The sequence below is a fragment of the Cavia porcellus genome, unplaced genomic scaffold (genome assembly GCF_034190915.1).
Source record: "Cavia porcellus strain 051 isolate PalLab524CR breed Dunkin Hartley unplaced genomic scaffold, mCavPor4.1 scaffold_25, whole genome shotgun sequence".
NCBI classification, from domain to species: domain Eukaryota; kingdom Metazoa; phylum Chordata; class Mammalia; order Rodentia; family Caviidae; genus Cavia; species Cavia porcellus.
The window spans coordinates 82,006-106,089 of record NW_026947508.1 but is presented as its reverse complement, the minus strand read 5'-3'; the positions used below and the strand labels follow the sequence as shown (position 1 = coordinate 106,089).

Genomic DNA, 24,084 nt, shown 5'->3' with positions numbered 1-24,084 from the left:
AGCTCTGGTCTTGTCTCCCCAGGTCTCCATCTTCTGTGGCATTGTTCCCTTTGTGTTTGTATATATGTATATGTATACAGGGTGGAGAGGAGTAGGGGCGTCACACTGAGATGGGGGTCTCACTAAAGTTGCCCAGGCTGGACTCAAACTTGGAAGCCTCAGCCTTCCCTGCCTCAGCCTTCCCTGAATGCTAGGATTACAAAGCTACACCACCCCACTCAGCACATCTTTCTCCTTTTTTTTTCTTAGAGTAGCCCTATGCTGCCCCCTCCTTGCTTCACTGTGCTGTGTGTAGCAGGGCTTTCCTATAACTAGGTGTGACATTTCTGAGAAAGCAGACCAAGACTGAGACAAAACTACCTACTAGGCTTCACTGCCCTGCCTTGATGGGTGGGCAAAAAGGGGATGTTGAGTCAGCCTCCATCCAGCTCTCTGCCTAGGCTAGAGTCAGAGCCTGTTCTCTGTTCTGGTCATTGTAAGTGATGCCGCCACCTGCCCTGCTGCATGAGGTCTCCCACTGATCATTCCTTCTGTTGCCCGTCTCCCACCACTCTGCACATGTCTAGCGCTTCCCTGCTTCCCTGGTGCCAGTGTGTGTGTAGGGTCTCCTCTTCTTGGGAAAATTGAGATGCCCAGTGTATATCATCTGGAGGACAAGCCTCCAGGACCTCTTCTGAGATATCCTCTCTCATATCCCTGTGCACTCATATCCCCATAACACTGTTCCTGTGTTATGGTGACATCCTCCCAGAACCTAGGATATAGCTGGGTGTGGCCTTGGTGTGGAGAGGAGTGAGCAGTGGGCCTTGTACAAGGGACCCTTCTTGGAGAGTGGTTGTACACCTGTAACTGCTCATATACTGAGACATGATCACGCTTGGTGTGTGGCAGTGGCCCTTCCCTCCTGTGTTTTTTTGGCTGATGATGCCTAGCACTTAGGGCACTTGCTTCTGTGCTCATGGTCCCAGCCTTCCTGTCTTTGAGGGTGCCTCAGGAGCACTGCTCCTTCCACTAGGGCTGCTTTCTAGGATGAAGGGGCTAGAGCACTCAAAGACAGAATCTGAGGAGTCTGTGGGCTTCAGGGCCTCTCTTACATCTGCCTGCACACTCTGATGATTTCTGAGGATAGGTCAGGTGACACACCCCGGGGGCAGATTTTTCAGCAGGTGGACTTCAACAAGCGACCAGGCCGGATGAGCTCCAGGCCCATCAACTTCTCTGTGATCCTGAAGCTGTCTAATACAAACCTACAGGAGAAGGCTTACCGGGTAAGGCAGGCTCCAAGTGCATGGCTGTGCTTGGGAAGGGTTGAGATGGATAAGAGAGACTGCTCACCTTAGCTTCAGGCAGACCTTACCTTTGCAGTCTCGTGGGTCAGGGACCACCGACTCTTGAATTCCAGCTCCTGTGATCCTTGAGTGTGGCTTGGTGGGGTGAGGGTTGGGGGGATGGGGTGGTGCGTCCTTGTGCTTTGTCTTGGAGATTGAGTGGATTCATCAGCCTGAGGTCAGAGGCCCTGAGTGGCTGTTTCCAGTCCTGTGGTGAGCTTAGTCTTGTCCTGCTGCCTCAGGATGGATTGGTGGAGCAGCTGTATGATCTTATCCTGGAGTACCTGTACAGCCAGGCCCACAGCATTGCCTTTCCAGAGCTGGCGCTGCCCACTATCCTACAGGTATGTTCCAATTGCCTGGTTCTCTTTATACCACAAGCACAGGCCAAAGGAAAGTGTCATGGTTCAGTCACACAGGGCCAGTAGATGAGCCCAAGCAGTTTATGGACTCCGTACTGGACCCCCGGGGCCACAGTATAGTGATGATGATCACAGGGATATAGGACCCTTAGGGGCTTTCTCTTCAGTGGCCATGGAGTTGGCTCTGGATGAGGGATTATCAGCCATACAAGTTGGCATGGACCTGAATGACACACTGGCCCATTTCTGGGCAAGGCTGATACTCTGCTGTTTTCCAGGTGGTTCTGAGGGTGAGGTGGGGGATTCTCTTGAGAACAGCCTCTATATTTATGCATATCTGCTTGCTCTCAGTCCAGCGACTTTTTATCTCAGATAGGCCTGCCCCTCTCACAGGAAGGGGCACAGCTGTTCCCATCTGGCCCTGGAAGGTGAATCAGCTCTGGTAGTCACAGGCCTGCTCAGAAGGCTTCTGCTCACATCAGTGCTATACCTGGCTCAAGCCCATCCAGACACAAGTGTGTGTTCAAGATAGAGGTTGTACACCTGTAACTGCACGCATACTGAGTCACACTTAGTGTGTGGCAGTGGCCTCCCTCCTGTTTCCTTGGCAGATGATGCCTAGCAGAACACTTGCTTCTGGGCTTAAGGTCCCAGGATTGTAGCTTTAGAGTAGAAATTTTGTAAATGTCAAAACAGTAAATAAGTAGTTCAGATTTTGCAGGTTATGTGGTTTCCCACAGTTGTTCTCTGCTCACAGTGCAAAAGCAGCTAAGAAGCAAATGCATGCTGTGTGCAGTGGATCTTTATTTACTACACAGGCAGTGGATAGGATGGGGCCTTTAGTGGGGGTGATTTCACCCCTTAGCCCTGCAATCCCTTTGTGGGCACTTGGGTCTGAAACATTTCTGTTGAGCTTAGGACCGTGGGTGACTTATGTGGGTCCTGGGCTTTGGGTGCAGAGCAGCTCTGTGTGGGAGCTAGCTGAGTCTCCTCCCTTCTGCAGCTGAAGTCCTTCCTCCGGGAGTGCAAGGTGGCCAACTACTGCCGGCAGATGCGTCAGCTGCTGGACAAGGTGCAGGAGAATGCAGAATACATATGCAGCTGCCGCCAGAAAGTGTCTTTCGGTGTATCTGACCAGCTCTCAGTGGTCAGTTGGGAGCCATGTCTGGACAGGGTTGGGTGGACAGGGAAGGGTACTGCCAGAGAGCACTGGCTCAAGTGTGGCTGAGATGTGGGGGTAGGGCATGACCCCAACCTGTCCTAACCCCCAGGATACTTGGGAAAAACGGGCCCGGGAAGAGGGAACCCCACTTACCAGGTACTATAACCACTGGCGGAAGCTGAGGGACCGAGAGATCCAACTGGAGATCAGTGGCAAGGAGCGGGTATGTCGGGCCCTGATACTGGGTGGATGGGTCAGTTGCATTCAGATCTTGCACACTGGCATGACTTAAGACCAGGCAGGGAAGATTCTAATTGTACCCATGGTTTGGAAGCTGAGAATGGCTTCAATGGGATAGGGCAGGGCAATGACTGGCTGACAAGGCAGTGAACCTGTTCTCACCTTGGAGTGGGGGAGAGTGTAAGAGCTCATGAAGATCTGGCTAGAATTAGGGGGCTTTTTCCCAAACCCGTTACACTAGGGTGGAGGTCCCTTCCCTAGTTCGTACCTGATGGGCAGAGGGTATTGAGGGAGCAGTGTCACCCAGGCCATCCTCTAGGCACCAGGGTGGCAGGCGGCAGGGGTTGGGGTGGAGGGCTGAGGAGCATGCCGTAAGTGTACTGTGACCTGGCACCAAAAGGGTACCTCGTAGAGAGCAGCTGAGCAGGGCCTGCATGACAGGCTGGGAGATTTCAAGAGAGCCACCAAGGGAGGGAGGAATGGGACGTGGGGTTTGGGTAAAGCCTGGTAACTACTGGCCACAAAGCAGACCTGCTGCAGAGCCTGGCTCAGGTTGTGGGCGAGCTGAGGTGAAAAGGTAGCTGGGGCTAGGTGCTCAGCTCCCCCCAACTCCACCTGCTGTGTGGTTTATTCTCCAGCTGGAAGAGCTGAACTTCCCCGAGATCAAGCGGCGGAAGGCAGAGGATAGGAAGGAGGAGGACAGAAGGGAGTTCAAAGACCTGTTTGACCTGGATAGTTCTGAGGATGAGGAAATCACAGACTTCTCAGAGAGAGGTGGGCCTGCACTGCTTCAGCATGTACGGTATGAGAAGGGGCAGGCATGAGGGGACCCAAATCTGGCCTAGTGGGGCAAACACTGAGAGACAGTCTCTCAGCCACGGGTTTTTCCTTTCTCTCTGAGGTGAGGGTCTCCCTGGGCTCGGGCAGGGAACTTCCCTAACTATAGTATACTTTACACCTGTGTGTAGGAGTGTGTGTCCAAGCAGGGCTGTGAGCCTGGACCCGCCTCCTGCCTAGGCATTCCTACTGTGCCTTTGGGGAAGAGCCATGAACATAGGCTCTTCTTGGTCTCCAGGGACAGCTGGATCCCTAAGAGGTCAGCAGGAGGCAGAAGTGGAAGAGGATGATGGGGATGACCAGGAAGATGAAGAGGAAGAGGACAGCAGTGTCTCGGGAGGTGAGTAGTTCCCAGGCCAAGGAGGCTGGCCCTAGAGCCCATCTGGCAGTCGCTGCAGGAGGGTGGCTCTAAGCCAGGCTTGTGCTCCGTGCTGGGATGCCAAGCCAGCTGTTCTGTTCTCAGGGGCTCTGGCAACCAGCTAAAGCGGCACCAATAAATTAATTAGTGCTGCGGTTAATTAGTGATGAGTAACCTCTAAGACTGGTTTCTTCCTGATAAAGCAGAATTTATGTAGTCTGGACTCTTCTTACAGATGGAGACCCAGACGCAGAGGCGGGGCTGATCCCTGGTGAGCTATGGCGGCTGGCTGAGGGGCCACAGGATGAACTGGAGGATCTGCAGCTTTCAGAGGAGGACTAGGTCTCCTGCAGTGCCCTCGGGGTCTTGAGACCGGGGTCTGCCCCCTGAAGGGCAGTCAGCAGTCCCAGCATGGCAGACCAGGCAATGGGAACTGTGCCGACCTGGGTACAAGCATGATGGAGTCTGCCTGCTGCCCGGACCAAGACTAGCCTTACTCCCAAGGCTGCAGGCGAGCTCCTGGTCTGTTTTCCTTGTCTTTGGTTTGTCTGTATATCTTGCAGTTATCCCCAGAGTCTCTGAAAACTTGCCCTTCTCAAGTCACATGTTCTTCCTTTTAAAAATTCTCAGTGTTTTTGAATCCAGAAATGAAAGGAAAAAAATGCTCAGGGATGGGGGTTAGGGGACCACATATGGAGCTGGGGCATGCCAGTGGCCTACCCGCATTCTCAGCACAGAGGTTGGGAAGGGTCTGGGGCCCCAGGGAGCAGAGCCATGGGCGCGGTTCCATTTCCTTGCTTGGGTGAAGCTCGTCCCACAGAGGGGTGGCTCCCCCCATAGGGGGAGGTGGCTGTCAGTGACTGATCTCCTGGGGTGAGCTCTTCAGGACCCTGAAGGGTTGGTGGTGGCTGTAGTGGCAGAGCCACAGGGAAGCTGGCCATGTAGAAAACTCGGCCCAGGCGCTTGGCCACCTACAAAGAGACAAGCCAGGATAGGCACCTGCCAGGGGGCTTCCTTCAGCTACAGAGCCTTTGTCTCCCATGTCATGCTCACCTGGGCCCGGATCTTGAGGGCAGGCCCCAACTTCAGCCCCATGGTGGTGAGCAGGTGCTCTTCAGTCAGCAGAGGCAGAGTCTCCCCATCGATCCCTTGTTCTCTGAACACCTGGGTGGTAAGGGCCTATTGGTCACCCAGCAGGGGCCCCAGGGCAGAGCCAAGAAAAGCAGTCTGCAGCTTGTAGGACAAAGTCATGAGAAAGGAAAGCCCTAACCCCATGTGGGCTGTGTGAAAGCCAGATGGGCTGTAAGGGACTGAAGGGTGGGTACCTGGTAGCCCCACCTGGCCCCAGAGTCAGTAGCTCCCTCACCCGAGTATACTCCGCACAGCCAGACAGGCCCCCTACAAAGTTGCAGACATCATCCACTGTCCACTTGCCGATGTCTTCAGGAGCTGTGGCCGCCTCTCCATCCGAGAAGAGCCCTCCCATGGTGCCTGGATGTACATGGAGGTGTCAAAAGGTCTCCGGCCCATATTTTCCCATGTCCCCCGTCCCCCACTTTCTGTTGACCTTTGCTTTCCCAAATTTAGATAGAGGATGGATGGTCCCAAAAGAACCGCCCACTAAAACTCATGGATGGTCAGACTGAGTCTTTTGTCTCCTGTTTGTGGATACCCACCTGTGTGGAAGTAGGGGCTAACTGTGTAGGGGAAGCCCAGTGGCGGTGGTGGGGGTAGGGCAGACCCTGAGAGAGGCCTTTTCCCCTCCATGCTACCCTCTCCAGCGGGGGCTTGGCTCGAGGTAGAATCCTGGCTCCCAGCAACTGCCATCTCCAGGTCCTCTCCATCTGAGTCTTTGGCAGGCTCGTCCTCTGTGCCATCTTGAGTCCAGAGCACAGTCCCAGTTGCCTCTTTAGACTCGCTGGGCTGGGCTGGGGCAGAAGCGGTGCCCCCTTTCCGGGAAGCTCGGCGGGCAGACTCTCGGGGTGGAGTAGGAGGGCCTGGGCCCGGTGGGCCTTGGGGCGGCAGGGCTAGCAGTGGCGCCGAGCTGTGTTTCAGCACCAGCAACGCCCCGCGCCGCTGCAGCTCCTCAGTACTGTCTGGGGCGCGCATGGCCGCCTCTGGCGCCAGCAGCTGCGGTCGAAGAGCGCTCTCCAGCTCCTTTTGCCGAAGCAGCTCCGCTGACATTTCCATCCTGACCCAATAGGGGAGACGATGGGTCTGACTGGTGCTCGGCGCGCACCCACCACCAGCCTGCTAATCTCTGGCACCTACCGAGCTAGGCTTTGCTTCCGAAGGAGCTCCTGCTGCCGGGCCAGCATCTCCGCCTGGGCAGTGGGTAGGAAGCCATACCCTGGGGGAGGGGAAGGGGACAGACGAGGGCCAGGTGGCTAGGGTGCAGGCTGGTCAGCCTGGTTGTCTGCATCCCTTCCGGTGTCAAACTCCTCTCTATGCCTCCCCCAACCCCCAAACAAAGGGTTTGTACACCCGCCTGTTCCTCACCTGGGGTCTGGCACAGAGCCGAGGGCACCCCCAAAAAGGGGGGCCTGAGATGGGAACCCAGGGCGATGTGGGAGGCATTCTGGGGCGACAGCAAGGGGGTCGGCTGCGACAGCTCCCTGTGGATGGCGGGGACGTGGGCGGCGCACGGCGGGCCCAGCCCTCTCCGCACCCAGCCTTCGCGTAACCCCTCGGCACACCCCCCACCCCTCGCCGCTAATTGCAGGCCCCGCAGGCGGTCGATGCGCCAGCTCCTCAGGGCTCTGGGTCGAGCGCCGCCCCCGCCCCTGCCGGCGGCGCCAATTAATCTCCGCGGCGGCGCGGAGGCGCTGACCCGGCGGGCGGCTGCGACTGCAGCGGTAATTACCGAGCCGGGCTGTCCCCCCCTCCCCTTCTCTGTCGGCTCCCCCACTCCTGCGCCCCCCCTCCTGCAGCCGGGGCTTGCGGCTTAATTAGCCGCGATCTCGAGCTTGGCGTCTGCAGCTGGCCTGGCGCAGGGGCGGCCTGCGGGAGGCCGTCTGCGAGCCCACAGCTCCGGCGTCCGCCCAGCGCGCGCGCGGCGCTGCTCGTCCCCCCTACCCCCAGGCTCCGAACGAACCGGAGTCTTCGGCCGAGTCGCCTGGGGCCATCACCTCTGCCTCCGCTTCCCAGTCTCCCCCGCACCGCACGCCAAGGTGTGCCCTCAGCTGTCCCAGGGACACCTGGGTTCTGCGGCTCCCCGTTGCTCAACAAGGGAACCATAGTGAGCTTTTTGCATTCCACCCCACTTGTGCCCCAGAAATAATTTCCTGGGCCCCTGGCAACAGACCCTAAGCCCAAAATTGAGCACGGTGTGTGGGACAGCCAAGGCTTGCAGGGGCCTACTGCTGTGTGGCCGCCACCCCAGTACCTCTCGGAGAAGGACGCGGTAGCAGTTGGCGTGGGGCCCTCGCGGTGTTGTGCCAGGCCCTGCTTTCTGCGCTGACCTGCTGCGGATGAGGGCAGGTGGACATCCAGGCCACTGGGACTCCTCAAAGCTGCAGCTGCCACCTCCTGCCGGACCCTCAGGAAATCTGTGGGGGCGGGCAGTGACTCAGAGACCGAGCTCACCTAGGAGTTCGCCATCCTGGAAGCCCAGTTGGCACCTCAGCTAGGACCACTCCCACTAGATCCCTGCTAAATCTGAGGAGGGACCAGAGCAAGAGCAGCCACAGAGTGAGGGAGACAGCCAGATTTCAGAATGAGGCGAGGACTGCCCCTATCCCCAACCGTAGGTCCAGGGGACCCTCAGGACAAGTTGTTGGTTTTTTTTTTTTTTTTTTTTTTTTGTCTTTTTCCTTTTTATCGGTACCAGGGATCGAACTCACGACTGCCTGCTTGCAAGGCAGGCGCTTATGCCGCTGAGCTAAATCCCCAGCCCCTCAGGACAAGTTTTCTGGGCCAGCTCCAGGAGGTCATGTAGACAAGAGCCCCGGAGCGGGAGTGGGTCTCAAACTTCGTGACTCCGTCCTGGACAGGAGCCGAAATATTTGAGATCTTGACACCCAGACACTGGAAAGAACTTGTCACTTCTGGCCACCGAAGTAGACACCATCACCGTTCAGCGTCGCCGCCGGAGGCCGACAGGCACAGCCACGCGGGTCTCCGCACTCCCCCTCGCGAGCCGCTCTGCCGCCGCAGCCTCTGTTTATAAATTAATTACCCGAAAAGCGGAGGTGGGCCTGCCCTGGGCAGCGCGCCAGGCCGCAGAACCGAGCCCGCCGGCTGCCCGCCTGAGTTGATCCCCGCGGGGCCCCGCCCGCGCTATTTGGAGCGGGCTCTGCGGCGGGGGTGGCGTGCACTGTGATTGACAGCAGGCTCCCGCCGCGGCCGAGACCCTCCCCCACACAGGCCAGCAGAGCTGGCCCCAGGCAGGGCACAGAAAGCAATTAAAAAGGAAGATTTTTAAATTATTAACATTTGGTGAATTATTCAGGCTCTCGTGCCTGAGCTGCCCTGGGGAAACAGTGCTTGTGCTAGGAGAGGAAGTCCTGCCCCCTCCTCGCCGCGCCCCCCTTCACTGCCAGAAAAGCCAAGCTTCCCTAACAGGGTTGGGTGGGTGAGGCAGAGTGCAGCGGACAGGGCGTCCCTGGGGGTCAAATAGGCCTACTGGGTGGTGAGGGTAAGGGCAGTGCTTGGACTGGGGTTCTGAGCAGCAGTGAGACCATGGTGGCCAAACCCTAGCTGTCCCTGTTCAGGAGGATCTGGCACAATCAGTGTCCACTGACTAAGGCTTGTGTCCAGACTGCTGTGGGAGGGGGAGCCAAAACAGGCCTCAGGGGCTCCTACACAGGGGAGCAGGTGGCCTGATCAAGTCTCACACCCTTCTCACCTGGGCTCACCCATGAGTTAGGTGTGTGCCTGGTGGACTTGGGGGAGGGTGGCTCCCAGGGATACACCCATGGTTCCCATGGCAGCCAGATATCCAGGGTCTCTTATAGGGGGTGACTGAGGGGCACATTTGGGAGCAGGGATCATGTAGGGGCACACACCGTGGCTTGGGAGGCCCAGTGGGTAGAGACGCTGAGGGTCCTCAAAGGTGCTGGCCTCATTGAGGGCTGACACAAGCCGACGGTAGTGGTCTTCGGGGGCCATGCTGGGCCCCAGTTCTGGCAGCAGCAGGGTCTCTGCATTGAGAGAACACGTGGTGAGGGTGCTTCTTAAGTTACTTCCAACAGGCAGAGTCAGGGCCCCTCTTACAATCCCCTCCCCAGGGATAAGGGGCCCTCAGGAATCAAGGACAAGACCCGCTTCCACCTCCAAGGACCTGTCTCCCACCCCTGGGCAGGCTCCCACCTTGGGGGGACTTGCTTCTGGCCCGCTTTTCTGGCGAGCAGTCACTGCTGATGTAGGGGGCGGTGCAGCCCAGCCTTTTGCCTAACAAATCACCTGTGGAGGGTGGAGACCGGGGTTTGGAGAGGAAGAATTTAGGGAGGGTCAGCTGGGGAGGAACTGATCCCTGCACCAGCTCAGCCTGGAAACCCTACCCACCATCCTTCAGAGGACCCTTCATCCTAACCTTTGCTTGATGAGCCAGCAGGCCTAAGGTTATCCTGGCAGGGGTGCCCACAGAGGTACTGAAAAACTGGGAACAGGCTCCCACTGGCACCCTGCAGCCCCGACCAACAGTCTAATCTCATGTGCAAGTTCATGGCTGTTTCTGGCTTCCCCTGGAAAACAGATTCTATCTTTTTCTCCTACGACGACATGAGTATGCAGGAATTTGGAGGCAGATTTCTCTTGCTCAGTGCAGCCCCCTCCACTCCCCAGCCCTCCCCAACACTGTTACCAGAAGGTGGAGCCCTTCATCTCTATTGCACTTGTCCTTGATTGTCACATACCTGCCCACCTGCCCAGCCAGGCTCTGAGCTCCTGAGGGAACCCAGAGTACCTTACTTGCTGTGAACAGCCCCTGGGTGCCAGATACCAGATTAGGCCCAGGCCCCATTCCTGATGTCCCCTGTAGGGCCCCACAGCTTACACCTCCTTTGCCAACCCACCCTAAGCACCTTGATGCTGGTTCCTCTCAGCCTCTTGATCTAAGCTAGGAGTCTCTGCTGAATGGCCCACGCTCTGCTACCAGTCCTTGGATAGGCTGGGCAGGTGTGTGTGTGACCTCCGTGTGATCCAAACCCTCCAAACACCTCCTGAAATGAGGCTACGAAACCTGTGAGCCCTAGAAGCCCTGCCTGGCTGACAGGTCCAGCGCCTAATTCTTTTTTCTTATTCCCTTAATCTGTCATTTTTATCAGGCTGGGGAAGTGCAGCAGTAGCAAGAGCCCCAATCAATCTCCACATTACAGTTGACAGAATGGTGCTAATAACTTATTGATCTCAACCACCTCTCTGCCACTGGTCTGACTGGCCACCCTCAGGGCCTGCCCCAAAGAGAAGGAAGGATAGTCTCCACTGCCTGGACAGGGTCCCTACCTGGTTATGGACCAGTGCGTGGATAGAGGGCACCTGGGAGTACTTGGATAGGGCAGGATGTTAGACCCAGAAGACAGGAGAGGCTGCTGCCGTGCCAGGTGGGCAGGTGGGTCTCTCAGGGCTGGGTAGCCTTGTCCCACTCTATCCTTGCTGCCCAGTGAACACATGCACACTCTTTTAACTTTTTTTTTCAGTACGGGGACTTGAACCCACAGGCTTCACACTGAGCTACATCTTCAGCGCTTTTAATTTATTTACTCTATTTTGGGACAGGATATGATTAAGTCACTAAGTTGACCAGGTTGGGCTCAAATTTGGGATCTTTCTGCTTCATCCTCCCAGAGTTCTGGAATTACAGGCATGTAAACACATCCAGTTCCTTAAGATTTAGTAAAGAGGGTGAAGCCCACCTGCTCCTTATTTCAACAATGGAAATTCCCTCTCTGTCTTGGAGGCTGAGGCAAGAGGATTGAAAATTCAAGCCCAGGCCAGGTAATTTAAGACTTAATGAGACCCTGTCTCAGAATTTAAAAAAAGGAGAGTGCTGGGAATGCAGTTCAGTGCAAATGTCCTGGGTTCAATTCCCAGCGCCACAAAAACAAAAACAAACAAACCCCACTTCTCTCTTTTCTCTGGGGTCTGGGGTTTTTGCTCCTGAAAAGGTTGTCACAGCCCAGGGGAGCCATCCCAGATGAGACCTAACCTCATGGCTACCTTGATGAGGCCACATTTACTTATGGACATATATTCTCAGGCACACAGGAAGTGGGAGAGGACAGGCACACTGGAAACAGGTGTGTGCACCCTGGGGGCAGGCACATGAAGCTACAAGTACTGCTCTAGCCTACTAGTCTTCCTCCCCAGGGAAAAGAAACCCAATGAGGGTGTCTCCTGGACCACAGAAAGTGACAAGTGGGAACAGGCTCACAGGGGTCAGCTCCTCAGGAATACAGGTATGAGCCTGACTACAGCACATACCGACAGCGGACCCTTGCACAGTATAAAGTGACAAAGGGACAGCTAGCCAGGTAGGCCCCAAAAAGGGACACCCTGGCACAGAGCATATCCTGGCCTTGGCTGAGGGCATGGCATATAAGCAAGCCTGTGTAGGAATGAGCTCCCCTTGCCCATACCTGAGGCGCCTCTAAGCTTAGGCTGCAGGGAGGGCCTGCTGCTCAGAACATCTCAATCACTGCAGGGCTCCCTCAGCTCTGCCTGATCGATGGGGCAATTAGATTTTATCAGCCACCTGCTCAGCTGCCTCAGCAGCTACAGAAGCAGTGACCGCCTGCCCCCTCCCACGAAGGCCTCTGAGCGCAAGAGGTTCTGATGGGATGGCCAGTGGAGTGAACCACACTCAGTGGGAAACATTCCTCCCCACGGTCCTGGCTCCTCTAAGGAGTGCCCTGGGCCCAAGCTGCAGTGGCCCCCCAACCCCCAACTCACACTGTCCCCAGGAACCAGCTCTCCTTGGCAGTTCAGGGAGCTCCTGGGCTAGTACTCTCCTGCCTGCCTGGCAGTCTAGGTTTCAGGACAGTCATTCTCTCTCAGGACCAGGGTGGGCATGCTCTGTGGACCAGTGAGTGGGTGAACATGTTCTTGCCCACATATTCTGGTGTGGACATTTCTGAGCCTCTGTGAGACCTGTGTCTGCCCTATGAGGATGGGGTGGTGTGGCTTCCACCACTCTGGGCCCACCCCAGCAGCAGCCACAGAGGAGCCACTACCTCTGCCGCCTGTCTGCCTGGCTGGCTAGGATTAACACAATTACCATCACAGGGAGGCCCAGGGGGATAGCCAGCCTCACACCTCCCACCTCTTCTGCTGGTCTCCCTGGCTGCTAGCCAAGGTGTCCAGAGCTGCTGAGTAGAAACATGGGGAGGGCGGCTGTCCTCGGGCTGAGCCAGTGTAGCCCTGGCAGCCCTGTCCTGTCCCTGAGGACTCCAGTGCTCCTTACCTGTGGGTCCCAAGCCAATCTCCACACTGCCTCTCTGGAATTCACAGCGACTCTGGTGCTCAGGCATAACGAGGTGGTGGTTTCGATGTACACTGGATATGAGAGTAGGAAGGCTGCTGTCCTGGCTGCAGCAGAGCAAGGCAGAAGGAGAGGAGGCCCATGAGCACCCACACAGGTGTGAGTCCAGGCACGCAAATGCTTGCTGAATGTGAGCATGGGAACAGTCAGTGCTGAGGGGGGTGAGCCCTGGGCACATCTCTGCGTGGGGCCTGACACCCCCAGGACAGACCCCAGTAAACCAGGGACCTGACCCTGGAACCCCACTGTCGCTCCCAGGCGGCCCGTCCTGCCTTCTTGTCTGCAGAGAGGAAAGTGCTGTCCCTGTTCCCTGCCTTGGAGGGCAGGCCTGTATTCCATCTCCTGATGGACAAGGCCAGAGAGGTCATGCTGTCACATATGTATTGCCAGCTCTTGCAGCAAGAACATGGCACGTGCCACTTTGATTAAAACTTGCAACCACCCCCATCCCTAATTTCATCCAATAAGGATGCTGAGGTTTGGACCAGTGCTATAGCTGACAAGAAGCACACCAAAGGCACTCAGTGCCAGCAATCACATGTGAGCTCTGTGAGTGGGCTGCTCAGGACATCCTGCTGTCCTCACTCCCAGCCAGGTCCCTTGCGCTTGGAACAAACTTGTTTAATTCTCTCCCCTCATTGTCTCCTTGCTACGACAGCTGAGTCCTCAGCCTCAGAACCCCAGAGAAAAGGAGCAAGTGGAGTACCACTCAGGATTCTGTGAGCAACCCCACCATCGACACAGCATAGAAGCAAGACGAAGCCAAATCCAGGACAGAGCTGGGCATGGTGGTGCACTCATGTACTCCCAGCACTTGGGAGCTGAGGCGGGATGATTGTTGCAAGCCTGAGCCACAAAGTGAGCCCAAGGCCAGCATGAACTGCATAGCAAGACCTTGTCTCAAGAAGACAAAAATAACAACAAAAACAAAGAAACCAAAAACAAAGCCAGGATAGAGGGACAGCAATGCCTGGTGCCTCTAGCATGTGCCCTCATATATGCTTTCCCCAGCCCACCTGTAGCAGAGCAGCCTCCTCCACAGCACTGACGCTGGCAGAGCTTCTACTTGGTGACTGGGAGTCAACCCTGGACCTCATTAAATAGTCCCTATCACCCATCTCAGGCTGGCTGAGCTAATCCAGGGCTGCCCCCTAAGCAGATCCGTTTCAGCACCAGATACCCCAGAGTGGCCCCAGAGCCACAGGAGGCCCAGACAGAATTCCCTCCCTGCCCCCACGGAAGCAGGGCAGGTGGGGAGTAAGTGCTTTATAGGATTAATCAGCACAAGGCTCATCCCCATCATCCTCACTGATGTGGGGTGGGGACAGAACTGCTGTCCTCAGCACTGGGAGAGGCCCAGGGCCAGCCTCACACAGAGCCACAGCTGCCACAGGGCTGCTTCCCACGGTGACCCTCCTCTTGCATTTCTAACAGCAGAAGGTGACCAGCTTCTAGAGGCTGGAGCGGGAGAGGATGACTGTCCCCTGTGAGTTCCAGCCTGGGCTGGCAGGAAGGTCCTGTGTTTAGACCAACTGCCATGACAGCCAACTCTTTTTTTTTGTCTTTTTCCTTTTTATCGTACCCGGGATCGAACTCACAACTGCCTGCTTGCAAGGCAGGCGCTTATGCCGCTGAGTTAAATCCCCAGCCCCGACAGCCAACTCTTTTCTGCTCTTGGGTGTACCAGGGCCCAGGGGAGGGAAGAACCAGGACTTGCACTTGCCATCCATAACCCCACTCTTTGCTTTGGGGGCTCACTCCCCAGGTCGCAAAATGGCCCCATCCTAAAAACCTGTTTTGGTCACTCTGCTAACAAATTACGTTGTTTTTGTGTGAGGAACTGAAAAGAACCAAACTAAAGATGATGAGTTGTGGTGGTCATCACAACATGGGTTCCCCACTGCAGCCCAGAAGAGGCTGTCTGGGCACCAGGGGAAAAAGCCCTGGCTCCCATCCAGAGTCTCCCCCACCCCTGCTACCTAGTGACGCCATGCAGTTCAATCCTTGCCCATCTTTCTGCCAGCTTAGGCTGGCAGAGGCCTGAGGCCATGTCCCCGGCCTGCAGGCAGTACTGTGTGGAGGCTTACGGGGTAAAGAGGGTATCTCTAGGTATTTGCTCCTCCAAACAGGCAACCATCAATGGTAGGGTTGGTTTGAAAGATAGAGATAGATGGACAGATGAATGGATGGAAGAGGGAGGACTGTCAAGAGAAAAGTGACAGATAGAGATGGATGGATGGATGACACAAGGAGACACAAGGACAGATGGATGGGCTCACAGGAAGTGACACAAACAGAATCAGGTGGGGCAGCACAAGGCAGTGGGTCCTAACTCACACACAGCCCTCCTGGTGCAGGTCCTGGGGGGCTATGTTGCAGGCGGGGAAAGAGGGGTGGTCAGTCCTTCCAAGCAAGCTGTGTGCCCTCCTCTTCAAAGCTGCTATCAAATTTAGAGAAGCACAGCAGCCCACTCTGGGGCTTCTGTAGACCAGGGAGCCACATGGACACAGGTCTGGCCTCTTCCAAGGGGCAACCCAGACTGCAGCAGTCCATGTTGTCACTGGACCCTGTGCAGACACCTGGCACCCTCCAGACACCCCCAGGCCAGGGGGTGTGAGAGGCTGCGGGCAGGAGAGGCAGTTAATGGTGGGAGCACAATCTCTGGGTTCTTTATAGGCCTCACTGACAAAATTATCCTGTAGTATCCCAGTAAAAGGCACATAAAGTGTCATAAGGATTCATAAAAGCTGCTGTCAGTTGAGCTGGAAACTTCAAAATAAGATGGAAATAAGTTTAAAGATGTTTTTATTGTAATTTGGCTTCAGAATCCAGACATTCTCAAATACATAAGTAATAACGCATCTGGCAAAAAGCCAGGACAAGCTCCCTCCTGGCTGTGTGGCTGGGCCTTGAGGAGACCAGCTGCTCACAGCTCTGGCCAGGAAAGCTGGTTTTTCACTGGATACCACTGCCTCCCTGGTGGACCCTTTCTGCTGTCTTCCCCTAGAAGTCATGGAATAAGACTTGACTCCACTGGCCACAAATCACAGACTAACCAGCTCTGGCCTTCAGAAGCCAGGAAACCGGATCCAGCCCAGTATCCCCAACCTTTTCATCACAGGCTATCATTTCTACTTCTTTGCTACTTCTTGAGTTCATCTCCAACTGTTTTCGTAGCATTAACCCACCTGGTCCCAGAGCCAGCCTCCAGCCTGCCTGAGAGGCTGGGCCTCCTGCCAGAGAGATCATGGGACATATACCTGGACATTATCCTCCCTGCTCAAGAACTTTTCATAGTTTCCCTGCCTAGAAGACAAAAGCCCAATTGGCCGGCGTCCAAAACTCAGACCTCTAACATCCAGCCGAGCCAATCTGCCAAGTTTGCCTTCCTTCATTTCTCCACAGCTTTGCAGACTTCTCCTCCTCCTTAGCAAACTCCTACACATCCTGCAAGACACTCACTCAAAGAACACCATTTTTAATTCCTGGTGGTCTCTGAGAGGGTAAGGTCACTCACAGCGTCATCCTCGAGCAAAATGCATCAAATGGGGATGTGACTTGGCTCTAGGGCTGGGCTGCCCAAAACCCCTAATAGGCTGCACACAATTCTATACTGGCTGAACTGTGTTCCCTTAGCAGGGCACCATGCCACTTGCATCCTAGGTAGGGCAAAAAGTTGACACATCAACCTTGAACACTGGACAAGATACCACAGGCAGAGGAGGGCAGAAGGGCAGGCAGCCTGAACTGCAGAAGCAGAGGCAGAAGCAGAGGACACAGAGCAACCGAAGTCAGTTGTGGACTCCTACCTGCAGGATGTCTCTCGGAAAGAGATGTTCACATCCCAGTGGGTGTGGACCCTGCAGGGAGAAGCCAAGGGTCAGTGTGGCTCCAGCATTGGCTTTGCACAGCAGAACATGGGGAAGCCAGTGGGCAGGGAATTGGGGGCAGCTCCTTGTTCCTGGTTCCACCTGCATCCCAACAGGCCCATGAGCCAGAACTAAGTGGGGAAGAATGGCACTGACCCTTCCTGAGCCATGCTAAGGGCTGAGGCTTCCTCAGAACCCTACTCATTCATTGAAATCCAATTCAGAGTTGGCAGAAGAGGACCCCAGGATGGGATGCCAAGGGAAGTAACAGCTCCTGCCTATGTCCCATACATCCCCCACTGATGTATCCCCAGAAGACCCTTAGTTGTGATGTCCCCATTCCCACAGGAGCTCCTGGTCTCCTGACCCTGGCTACAGAGCAGGCACCTTCTTTTCATGATACGGACGTGTGGGGCATCCTCCTCCTTCAGGCATGGCCGCCACCCACAGCCTGGGCCACCACCATCGCTGTCACCATCACTGGCAGAGAAGCTGGGAGTCCTCTCCTTCTTCAGGCCACGTGTCTGGGGTAGGGCAATTGTCCTCTTGTCTGCCAGCCGACCCCGGTTCTGGGCAGGTGGGAAGAAGATGAGGCTGGCCTACGCCACAGCCCCCTGGGCCCTTTGCTGTAGACCCAGCCAGAGTGTTGCTGGCCCACAGTGTGGCAGCCTCTCAGATAATCTGTCACTCTCAGGCTCCTCACCAGCTCCCTGACCTACTGGAGGCTATATGCAGCCTGGGGCAGGGCTCTCAGACTGGTGCTGGTGCATATGCAGTCAGCATGTTGTGACCCTGAGTGTGTCTGCCTGAATCCCATCATACCTTGTGTCAATCCCCAAGACTGGCTACTGCCAACATCCACAAGCAAAGTTCTGTTTTGTTTTGGCAGTGCTGGGGTCACCACATGGGTGCTACGTGGAGAGAAGGCAGCTATTGCTCTGCATCCTCTGGTTCTGCTTCTGAAACCCAGGCTACCTGAACCCCTACCCTTCTAGACAAGAGCTCTACCACACAGCTACAACCCAGTACCCCATTTCCATTTTGTGAGGGCCAGAAAAAGCCAATTCAGGGGTAGTTTTTTTTTAAATTTTTTTTTGTCTTTTTCCTTTTTATCGGTACCGAGGATCAAACTCACGACTGACTGCTTTCAAGGCAGGTGCTTATGCCGCTGAGCTAAACCCCTAGCCCCTAATTCAGGGGGTAGTTTGAAGCCTGAGGTGTGATAAAGAGCTTCCCTTAAAGCTAGTTTTTCTCCCTAGTATCCATGGTACAAGGGTGGAGCTGTTGCAATGATTCAAGTGAGAGGCTCCACACGCATGCAGTACAGACATGTGCCAGAGCATAAGTGTGTGTGCAGCCCCAGTCCAGCCTGGCTTTCTCAGATGCCCCTGAGTCTTTAGGTCTCCCTGGCCAAGGAGAAAGAAAAAAAGTCACTGATTATTTCCAGTGTGCAGAAGGTTTCTGCTTATTTGTAAACAGGTTTCTGGCTCAGACATGGTACAGGCCTTGAGAGCATAATTTCCTCTCCTCTGTGCAGTCTTGGGGGCCTCCTTGAAGCCCCTATTATCATAAGGAAAGGTCTCCACCTCACCCATGAACTTGGGAAGAAGGGGTCACAGAGCAGCCTGCTCACTTCCCATCTTCCAGGACCCAGAGCTGGTCTTCTGTGTCATGCTGCCCGCAGAAGAAAAAGTGCTTCTTTTCAGACATCCCAGAGGCACAGCCCCACCCAGCTCAGCTTGGGCAGGGCCCCTTCCCAGCTCTGGAAGTCACAATCTCCTCCACACTGGTCCCCATAAATCTGTTGTCCCTGTACCATTTTCTACTGCAGCACAGTTGGTGTGTACTGGAGCAAGGCAGGATGACAGGGTTCACTCTGGGGCCCCTTCTGAGACCTTCCAGACTGCAAAGCCTACATGAGGTTGTAAGGCAGGAGCTCCTGTCTATGCCCCAGGCCTCTGCCAGATCATTTTCTTTTTTTTTTTTTTTTTTTTTTTTTTTTTGTCTTTTTCCTTTTTATCGGTACTGGGGATTGAACTCACGACTGCCTGCTTGCAAGGCAGGCGCTTATGCCGCTGAGCTAAATCCCCAGCCCCAGCCAGATCATTTTCAACAGCTCCTTTCTATCCAGGGTGTGCTCTACCCTTTCCCAGCCTGCTGGAGCCCAAGTGTGAGGTTCTTGGGGGGCTCTGCAGTCCCCTAGTATCCTGCTTTTCTGCTTTAACTAAAATATTCTCTTCAGAAGAAAAAAATATATTTCCCTTTGCCCCTAATCTGTGTGACGGAGAGAAGGGTGGGTTGGGGGCTGAGGAGGAGGCCAGAAGCAGCTGGCTGGAAATAAGCCCAGGCTACAGCCAGTCTCAGTCCATGATGCACAGACCTAGGTATAGAGAACCTCCAGTCTCTGCCACAGCCTGAAGTAGGTCTGGGATAGCTCCTTAAGGAAGTCCTAGGGGAGGGAACTGAGGACTCAGATTGTTGCCCTGCCCCTGCCCAGACACAGGTAACAAGAAACTCTTCTCATTCACTAGAGATCTCAACTAGCTCCTTTTGCTCAATAGAGTTGTGAATTTGGCACCTAGCTAAGACTCTGCCCCTCCTCAACGAGAGTGGGAGTCCAGCACGTGTGGCTCCTCAGCCACATGTATATCCACATTCCATCCCTGGAGTATCTGTGAGCAGGCAGCGTGCACACACACATGGACCTGGCCAAGGGATTGGGGGAGCCAGCCTCACTCTGAGAAAGGTGGGGTGCAAAGAAGGGGGCCCATGGAGCTCCTTCCTAAGGGGTACTGAGCTCAGGAGAGTTAAGTCCAGGTCCAGGTCACTCCGCATCCCTCTGACTGTAGATTTGCTATTGAAGGTAAGGAGGGTTGCTCATGTGGTGCTCAAGTCCTCTGCTTTTTCCACTCTTGTGCAGGCTTTGGGGCTGCAGGCTGAGAGCAGTAGAAACCCTTTCTCCCTAAACAGAGAACAGAATTCTTGGGAGAAGAGACTGGAGGATGGGTACCCAGAGGACTCCTCTCCAGCACCAGCTGCTTGTAGAATACAGCAATGAAAAGAGAATGGCCTCTTGCCCTGGCAGGTATGGTGACGGCAGGCAGGAGGTGGCTGTTTGCACACACCTATGGAAAGCTCTTGGGTCAGTGCATACCTGTGAACTCATGTGGAAGCTGCTGATCTGTGTCAGACTGCATGGGGTGTGCATGTGTCTGAGGCTTCCCAGCCTGTTCATGCCATGCCCTTGGGAGTCCAAGAGGAACCCAGGCACCCCACCCCTAGTCCAAACGAAAAAGCTGAAGTGGCAATCTAGACCTCTCAGGACTCTTGGCTCTCTGCCTCTCCAGGGAGTGGACTGGAGCCTCCACCCCAGCACCATAGCCCTCTTCCCCAGGGGCTCTAACTTGGTCCCTCTTCTGAGCCTATTACCTTTTTAGGAAATTACATCTGGGCATACATGTATGCTTCTGTCCACCAGTCCCTCCTACTCTGAAAGCCAATGAAGACTTCAACAGATTGTCCGTCCTGGGTGGAGGGACAACCAAAAAGTTGTCAACTCTAGCTTTCTGATCATTCTTACTCCAAAGACCCTGCTCTGACTGGGTCTAGGACACTTGGGCAAAACAGACCCTTGCAGGGCAGGATCCAGCCCTCAGCACCCCAGATACAGCCAAGCACATCCAGACCAGCCAGCACTGTTTCCTCCCACCATGAGCCCAACCTCCAACCAGCTGGGGCACATGACTTGGAGACTATCAGAACAGGATCCAAAACCGGGGGAAGGTCTGGAACCCTGGGCGATCTGTTCACAGAACTTGAGGAGGAGCTCCAAGCCACAGAGGCCTGTGAGGGTGGAGAAGGGTGGGGTGGGGGTTGCTGCTGAACTGGTAAGACTCTTGATTAAGAAGGGCTTTTGCTTCTTTTCAAGTACAGGCTAGAGAGCAGAGCACTCCCCACCCCCACCCCCGCCTTCCCTGGGGAGGCTCCCTCTGGAACACGTAAGGTGAGGTTAAAACTTTCAGCCCTAGAAAACTCAGGCACCGGCGTGCCCTGCGGGGAAAGATCACAGTCCCCTGATTCCCAATCTCACCACTGGCGAGGATATTCGACAGCCCGGACAGTCGCAAATCGGAGGATGCACCTGCAGGATTCCCTTGGACATAAGCGTCTTCAGACTTTTTCCTGCCGGGAGAGCCAGGAGAATCTGTGAGAAGTGGCCAGGGCACAGGTGGAGCTGCCTGCGCGCGCGCACACACACACACGCACGCACACACACACACACACACACACACACACACACACACGCACGCACGCACGCACGCCTCGGGACGCAGCCCTGGCAGGACCAGGCCCCCTCCCGGCAGGTGCGCGGAACTGACACGGATTTCCCTCTGCCCTCGAGCTTCCGAACCTGCCGCCCACCCTGTCCCACAGACACCGACGCTGCAGTGATCTGCAGGGCCTGAAACTCGCCCGGGGAGAACGCCCTCCCCTTGACGAAGGACGGCCTCCTACGGCCCGGCCCCCGGCGCTCCTCCTCTCCGCTCCGCCCTTTCCGAGCCGGTCCCGCGGGAGCCCGCGGCGGGGTAGAGGAAAGCGAATCTGGGAGAGGTGAGCGGCTCGGCGGAGCCTGGGCCTGCGCTTGGCCCCGCAGCAGTAAGCGAGTGACGGGCGTGGAGTGCGAACCGAAGCTACCGCGCCCCCAACTTTTTAACTCCCCCACCACGGTTGGCGCTCGCCAGCCTGCTAGGTATCCGGCCTCAGGCAACCACATCGCACTTTTGGGGGCGCACTCCCAACGGGCTCCTTGAAGCCGGTCGCCTGCGCATGGACTCTGCGCGCCCCCACCCACCGCGCCTTGCCTTGGTCCGCGCGCGCTCGCAGAGCACCCTTCCCGCTGGAACCCGTGACTCCACGCCTGGCGGGGTCGGGAGAGTCCTCGAGTTCCCATAAACTTCCTCTGGCTCTTTAGACTCAGGGGCCTCGCGGCCCTACCGTGGGTAACGCGGAAGGCCGGGGCGCCTACCCCGGGCTGGGCCCTGCGCAGGGCGAGGACGACCCTGGCGACCTGGCACGCGGGGAACTGGGGGCGGTGTAGCTGCGGCTGTCCTGGAATTGCAGCGCCCCCTCTAGGCAGAGACCCGGCTCCCAGGTGGCCGAGCGAAGGGCCAGGAAGCCAGCCGGGGAGACGCACCGCAGCTCCCCCCTTGCCCTCGCGGCCGCACCTTTGTGGCGGATGCTGCGCTTCCAGTCCTTGGCCGTCTCGCGGCCGCTGACGAACTGGAACTCGTTGGGCGTGAGCCACTCGCCGCGGTGGCGGATGGAGGGGCCTTTGCTGCCCTGGCAGAGTTTGCGCACGTAGAGCAGCGCGCGGTTGGCGCCACACTCCACCTCGATGCAGGGCTCGCCGTTGTCCAGCAGCGGCTGGAAGTCTGGCGCCGCGGCCGCGGAGGCCGAGAAGCGCTCGAGGGCCAGCAGGTCTCGGGGAGGCGAGGGAAAGGCGCGCGGCTGCTGAAGCGGCTGGGCCAGCAGCGCCTCGTAGCCCGCGGCCGGGGCGGGCAGCGAGGCGGCTGGGGGCAGGGCGGCTGCGGCGGGCAGCGGCGCCAGGTAGCCGGGCAGCGGCGGCAGGGGCAGAGCGGCCAAGGCCGGGTGGAAGGCGGCCAGGGCGAGGGCCAGGTCCTCGCGACCCGTAAGCTCCTTCTTGACCGCCGGCATGGCCCGCCGGTGCCCAGCAGCCAGCTCTCCGCCGGCGGTGCAACTTACACCGGCCAGCCGGGAGTTGGATCTCGGGGCCAGGGGTGCGCCCTGCCACTACTGCGCCCCCGCGCCTGCCTCCGCCGCGCAGCCCGGCGGGCTGCCTCCCACAGTTGCCCGGCTGCCCGGCGGGGCCTCGGCGGCGGGAGACATGCTGTGCCGTCGCTGCCTCCGACCCCGCTCCTGGGGCTCTCAGGGCGCCGGAGTCACCTGTGCCCACGCACCGGGGCGGTCCCGCGGTGCGCTCGCCGCCCAGCGAGCCGGGCTAAGCCGGCGACGAGGAATCTCGGCGTTGCCAGCCCCGCTGCCAGCGCAGCCCAGGGGTCCCAAGCCCCTGCCCCGCCCCGCCCCACCCTGCCCCACCCTGCTGCCCGGCCGCGCTCTCGCGTCCACTGGCGCGCGCGCCTGCCCGGCGGGGACTTAGGAGACTCCTGCCGCCCGCCAACACCGCCGGCCGCCGCCACAACTTGGCCCATTTAAACGGCCCCGGCGCGGCGGGCGGCGCGGGCTCCAGCGGGGGGTGCATGACGGCCGACTGGGTTGGAGGTGGGACTGGGCGGCGCTCCCCCACCCCGCAAAGGAGAAAGAGAGCTGATGGAGGTGGTGGTGAGTGGGGGCTAGGCGTGGCATTAGTGGGTGTCACTGGACCGAAGCTTGAGGCCAGGACCCCACGTAGGGTGGGGCAGAGTCCAGCCTGATGGCCAGTAGGTTTTCCTTGGAGGGGGACACTGGGATATCCCCGTCCTTCCAGTGTGTGAGGCTGGCGCCCTGGGCAGGAGTGTTTGCAGGGTGTGGGGCTGTGGATTTGTGGATGGTTAATTTGTTTGCTTACTACCTGCTGCCTTAGTCAGTATTCTTGTTTACTGTGAGGTTTCTGATTCATTATCCCAATTTTACAGAGAAGTCTAGCAAGTTGTTGATGGTACAGAGAACTATTTTACTCTAGGATGTCTGCCTTCAGGATGGTGTCTGAGCCATAGTGTTGGGCAAGAAGAGACAGTTGCCCTCAGTCAGGGCCAGATTTCTGAGATGAGTTCAGCTGATGGGGTGAGTTTGTGCACTAGCATAGGTCAGCTAGTCTAGGGGAGAGGGATCTGCCCCATCCTCTGCCTTGTTGCTGTGGGAGCAGGTGGACTGGGCAGTTGGTCTACTGGTCCTCTCGTACCCCATGCCTCCCGACAGGACAGGACTGGTTCTGTATGGAACTGGAGCACCATAAGAAATAAGGAGAAACCCCTGGCTCTGGAACAACTGCTGAGAGAGACCTTTTTCTCTGGTGTGTTGTATTGGGTACACTAGAAAGTGGCCTGATGTTCTAGCCCAGCAGCTCTTGAAGTGTCTCTGATTTCCCTCTGGGTACACCCTTGACTTTCATGAGGTGGGGTGGGGGGGTGGGGTGGTGGTGGTGGGGTGGTGGTGGTTGAGTAGGGTCATGTGAAGCACCTTCTTTGAGAGGGTTTGAGAGGGAGGGGACAGCCCACCACTACCTCCCCAGACGCCAGCATAGAGCTGACTACTGAGGTCTGCTCTGCTTTCCCTCACCCACTCTTCAGCAGCCAGAGTACCACACTGACCTGGGAGTGAATCTGGCAGGATGTTTGGACTGTAGCTGGGAGCTGTCTGAACCCCCTACATCTTCAGTGGGCACAGTACATTGGCTGATGGGGGCCAAGGGGCCAAGCGGGAAAGTGGGTG

General features: G+C 56.8%; 2 protein-coding genes and 1 long non-coding RNA gene across 14 annotated transcripts in view; 2 read left to right on the top strand and 1 right to left on the bottom strand.

Annotated features, from left to right (window-relative positions):
- The window catches only part of Noc2l (NOC2 like nucleolar associated transcriptional repressor), a 69,609-nt gene extending 63,682 nt beyond the window's left edge, over positions 1–5,927 (top strand). For 6 of the 7 annotated variants that reach the window (XM_063235245.1, XM_004999689.4, XM_004999690.4 and 3 more), the window contains 7 exons: positions 1,155–1,268; positions 1,571–1,672; positions 2,694–2,837; positions 2,962–3,075; positions 3,731–3,866; positions 4,168–4,269; positions 4,523–5,927. In XM_063235245.1, coding sequence (XP_063091315.1) covers positions 1,155–1,268; positions 1,571–1,672; positions 2,694–2,837; positions 2,962–3,075; positions 3,731–3,866; positions 4,168–4,269; positions 4,523–4,629 — 819 coding nt within the window. In that variant the 3' untranslated portion in view covers positions 4,630–5,927. Of the gene's footprint in view, positions 1–1,154; positions 1,269–1,570; positions 1,673–2,693; positions 2,919–2,961; positions 3,076–3,730; positions 3,867–4,167; positions 4,270–4,522 lie in introns of those variants that run through there. The other variant, XM_063235243.1, reaches the window with a different exon arrangement.
- Samd11 (sterile alpha motif domain containing 11) lies at positions 2,475–22,492 on the bottom strand. 2 transcript variants are annotated; one of them, XM_013153397.3, is made up of 14 exons: positions 21,861–22,492; positions 20,726–20,817; positions 17,023–17,204; positions 16,576–16,626; positions 12,689–12,813; positions 9,598–9,690; positions 9,294–9,428; positions 7,673–7,835; positions 6,787–6,902; positions 6,559–6,637; positions 5,964–6,478; positions 5,654–5,778; positions 5,341–5,451; positions 2,475–5,258 (listed from the first exon to the last, which is right to left on the bottom strand). In XM_013153397.3, exons 1-14 carry the CDS (start codon positions 22,348–22,350, stop codon positions 5,016–5,018), a joined length of 2,520 nt encoding a protein of 839 aa, XP_013008851.2. In that variant the 5' UTR covers positions 22,351–22,492; the 3' UTR covers positions 2,475–5,015. The 2 variants fall into 2 exon arrangements, with proteins under 2 accessions (XP_013008851.2, XP_013008858.2); XM_013153404.3 differs by having other exon boundaries at positions 12,689–12,780.
- Positions 20,813–24,084, top strand: part of LOC106027909 (uncharacterized) — a 26,432-nt gene continuing 23,160 nt past the window's right edge. For 3 of the 5 annotated variants that reach the window (XR_010042831.1, XR_010042832.1, XR_010042830.1), the window contains exon 1: positions 22,712–22,995. This is a non-coding gene — a long non-coding RNA (uncharacterized LOC106027909). Of the gene's footprint in view, positions 21,247–21,990; positions 22,114–22,711; positions 22,996–24,084 lie in introns of those variants that run through there. The other 2 variants (XR_010042828.1, XR_010042829.1) reach the window with 2 other exon arrangements.

Excerpts from the sequence above, each read along its gene's own strand:
- Samd11 (XM_013153397.3), bottom strand. The coding sequence starts at position 22,350 with ATGCCGGCGGTCAAGAAGGAGCTTACGGGTCGCGAGGACCTGGCCCTC. Across the intron at positions 17,205-20,725 it reads GTCGAATATCCTCGCCAGTG|AACCGGGGTCGGCTGGCAGA; the intron begins GTGAGATTGGGA and ends CCACCTGCCCAG. Across the intron at positions 5,259-5,340 it reads CCCTCAAGATCCGGGCCCAG|GTGGCCAAGCGCCTGGGCCG; the intron begins GTGAGCATGACA and ends GTCTCTTTGTAG.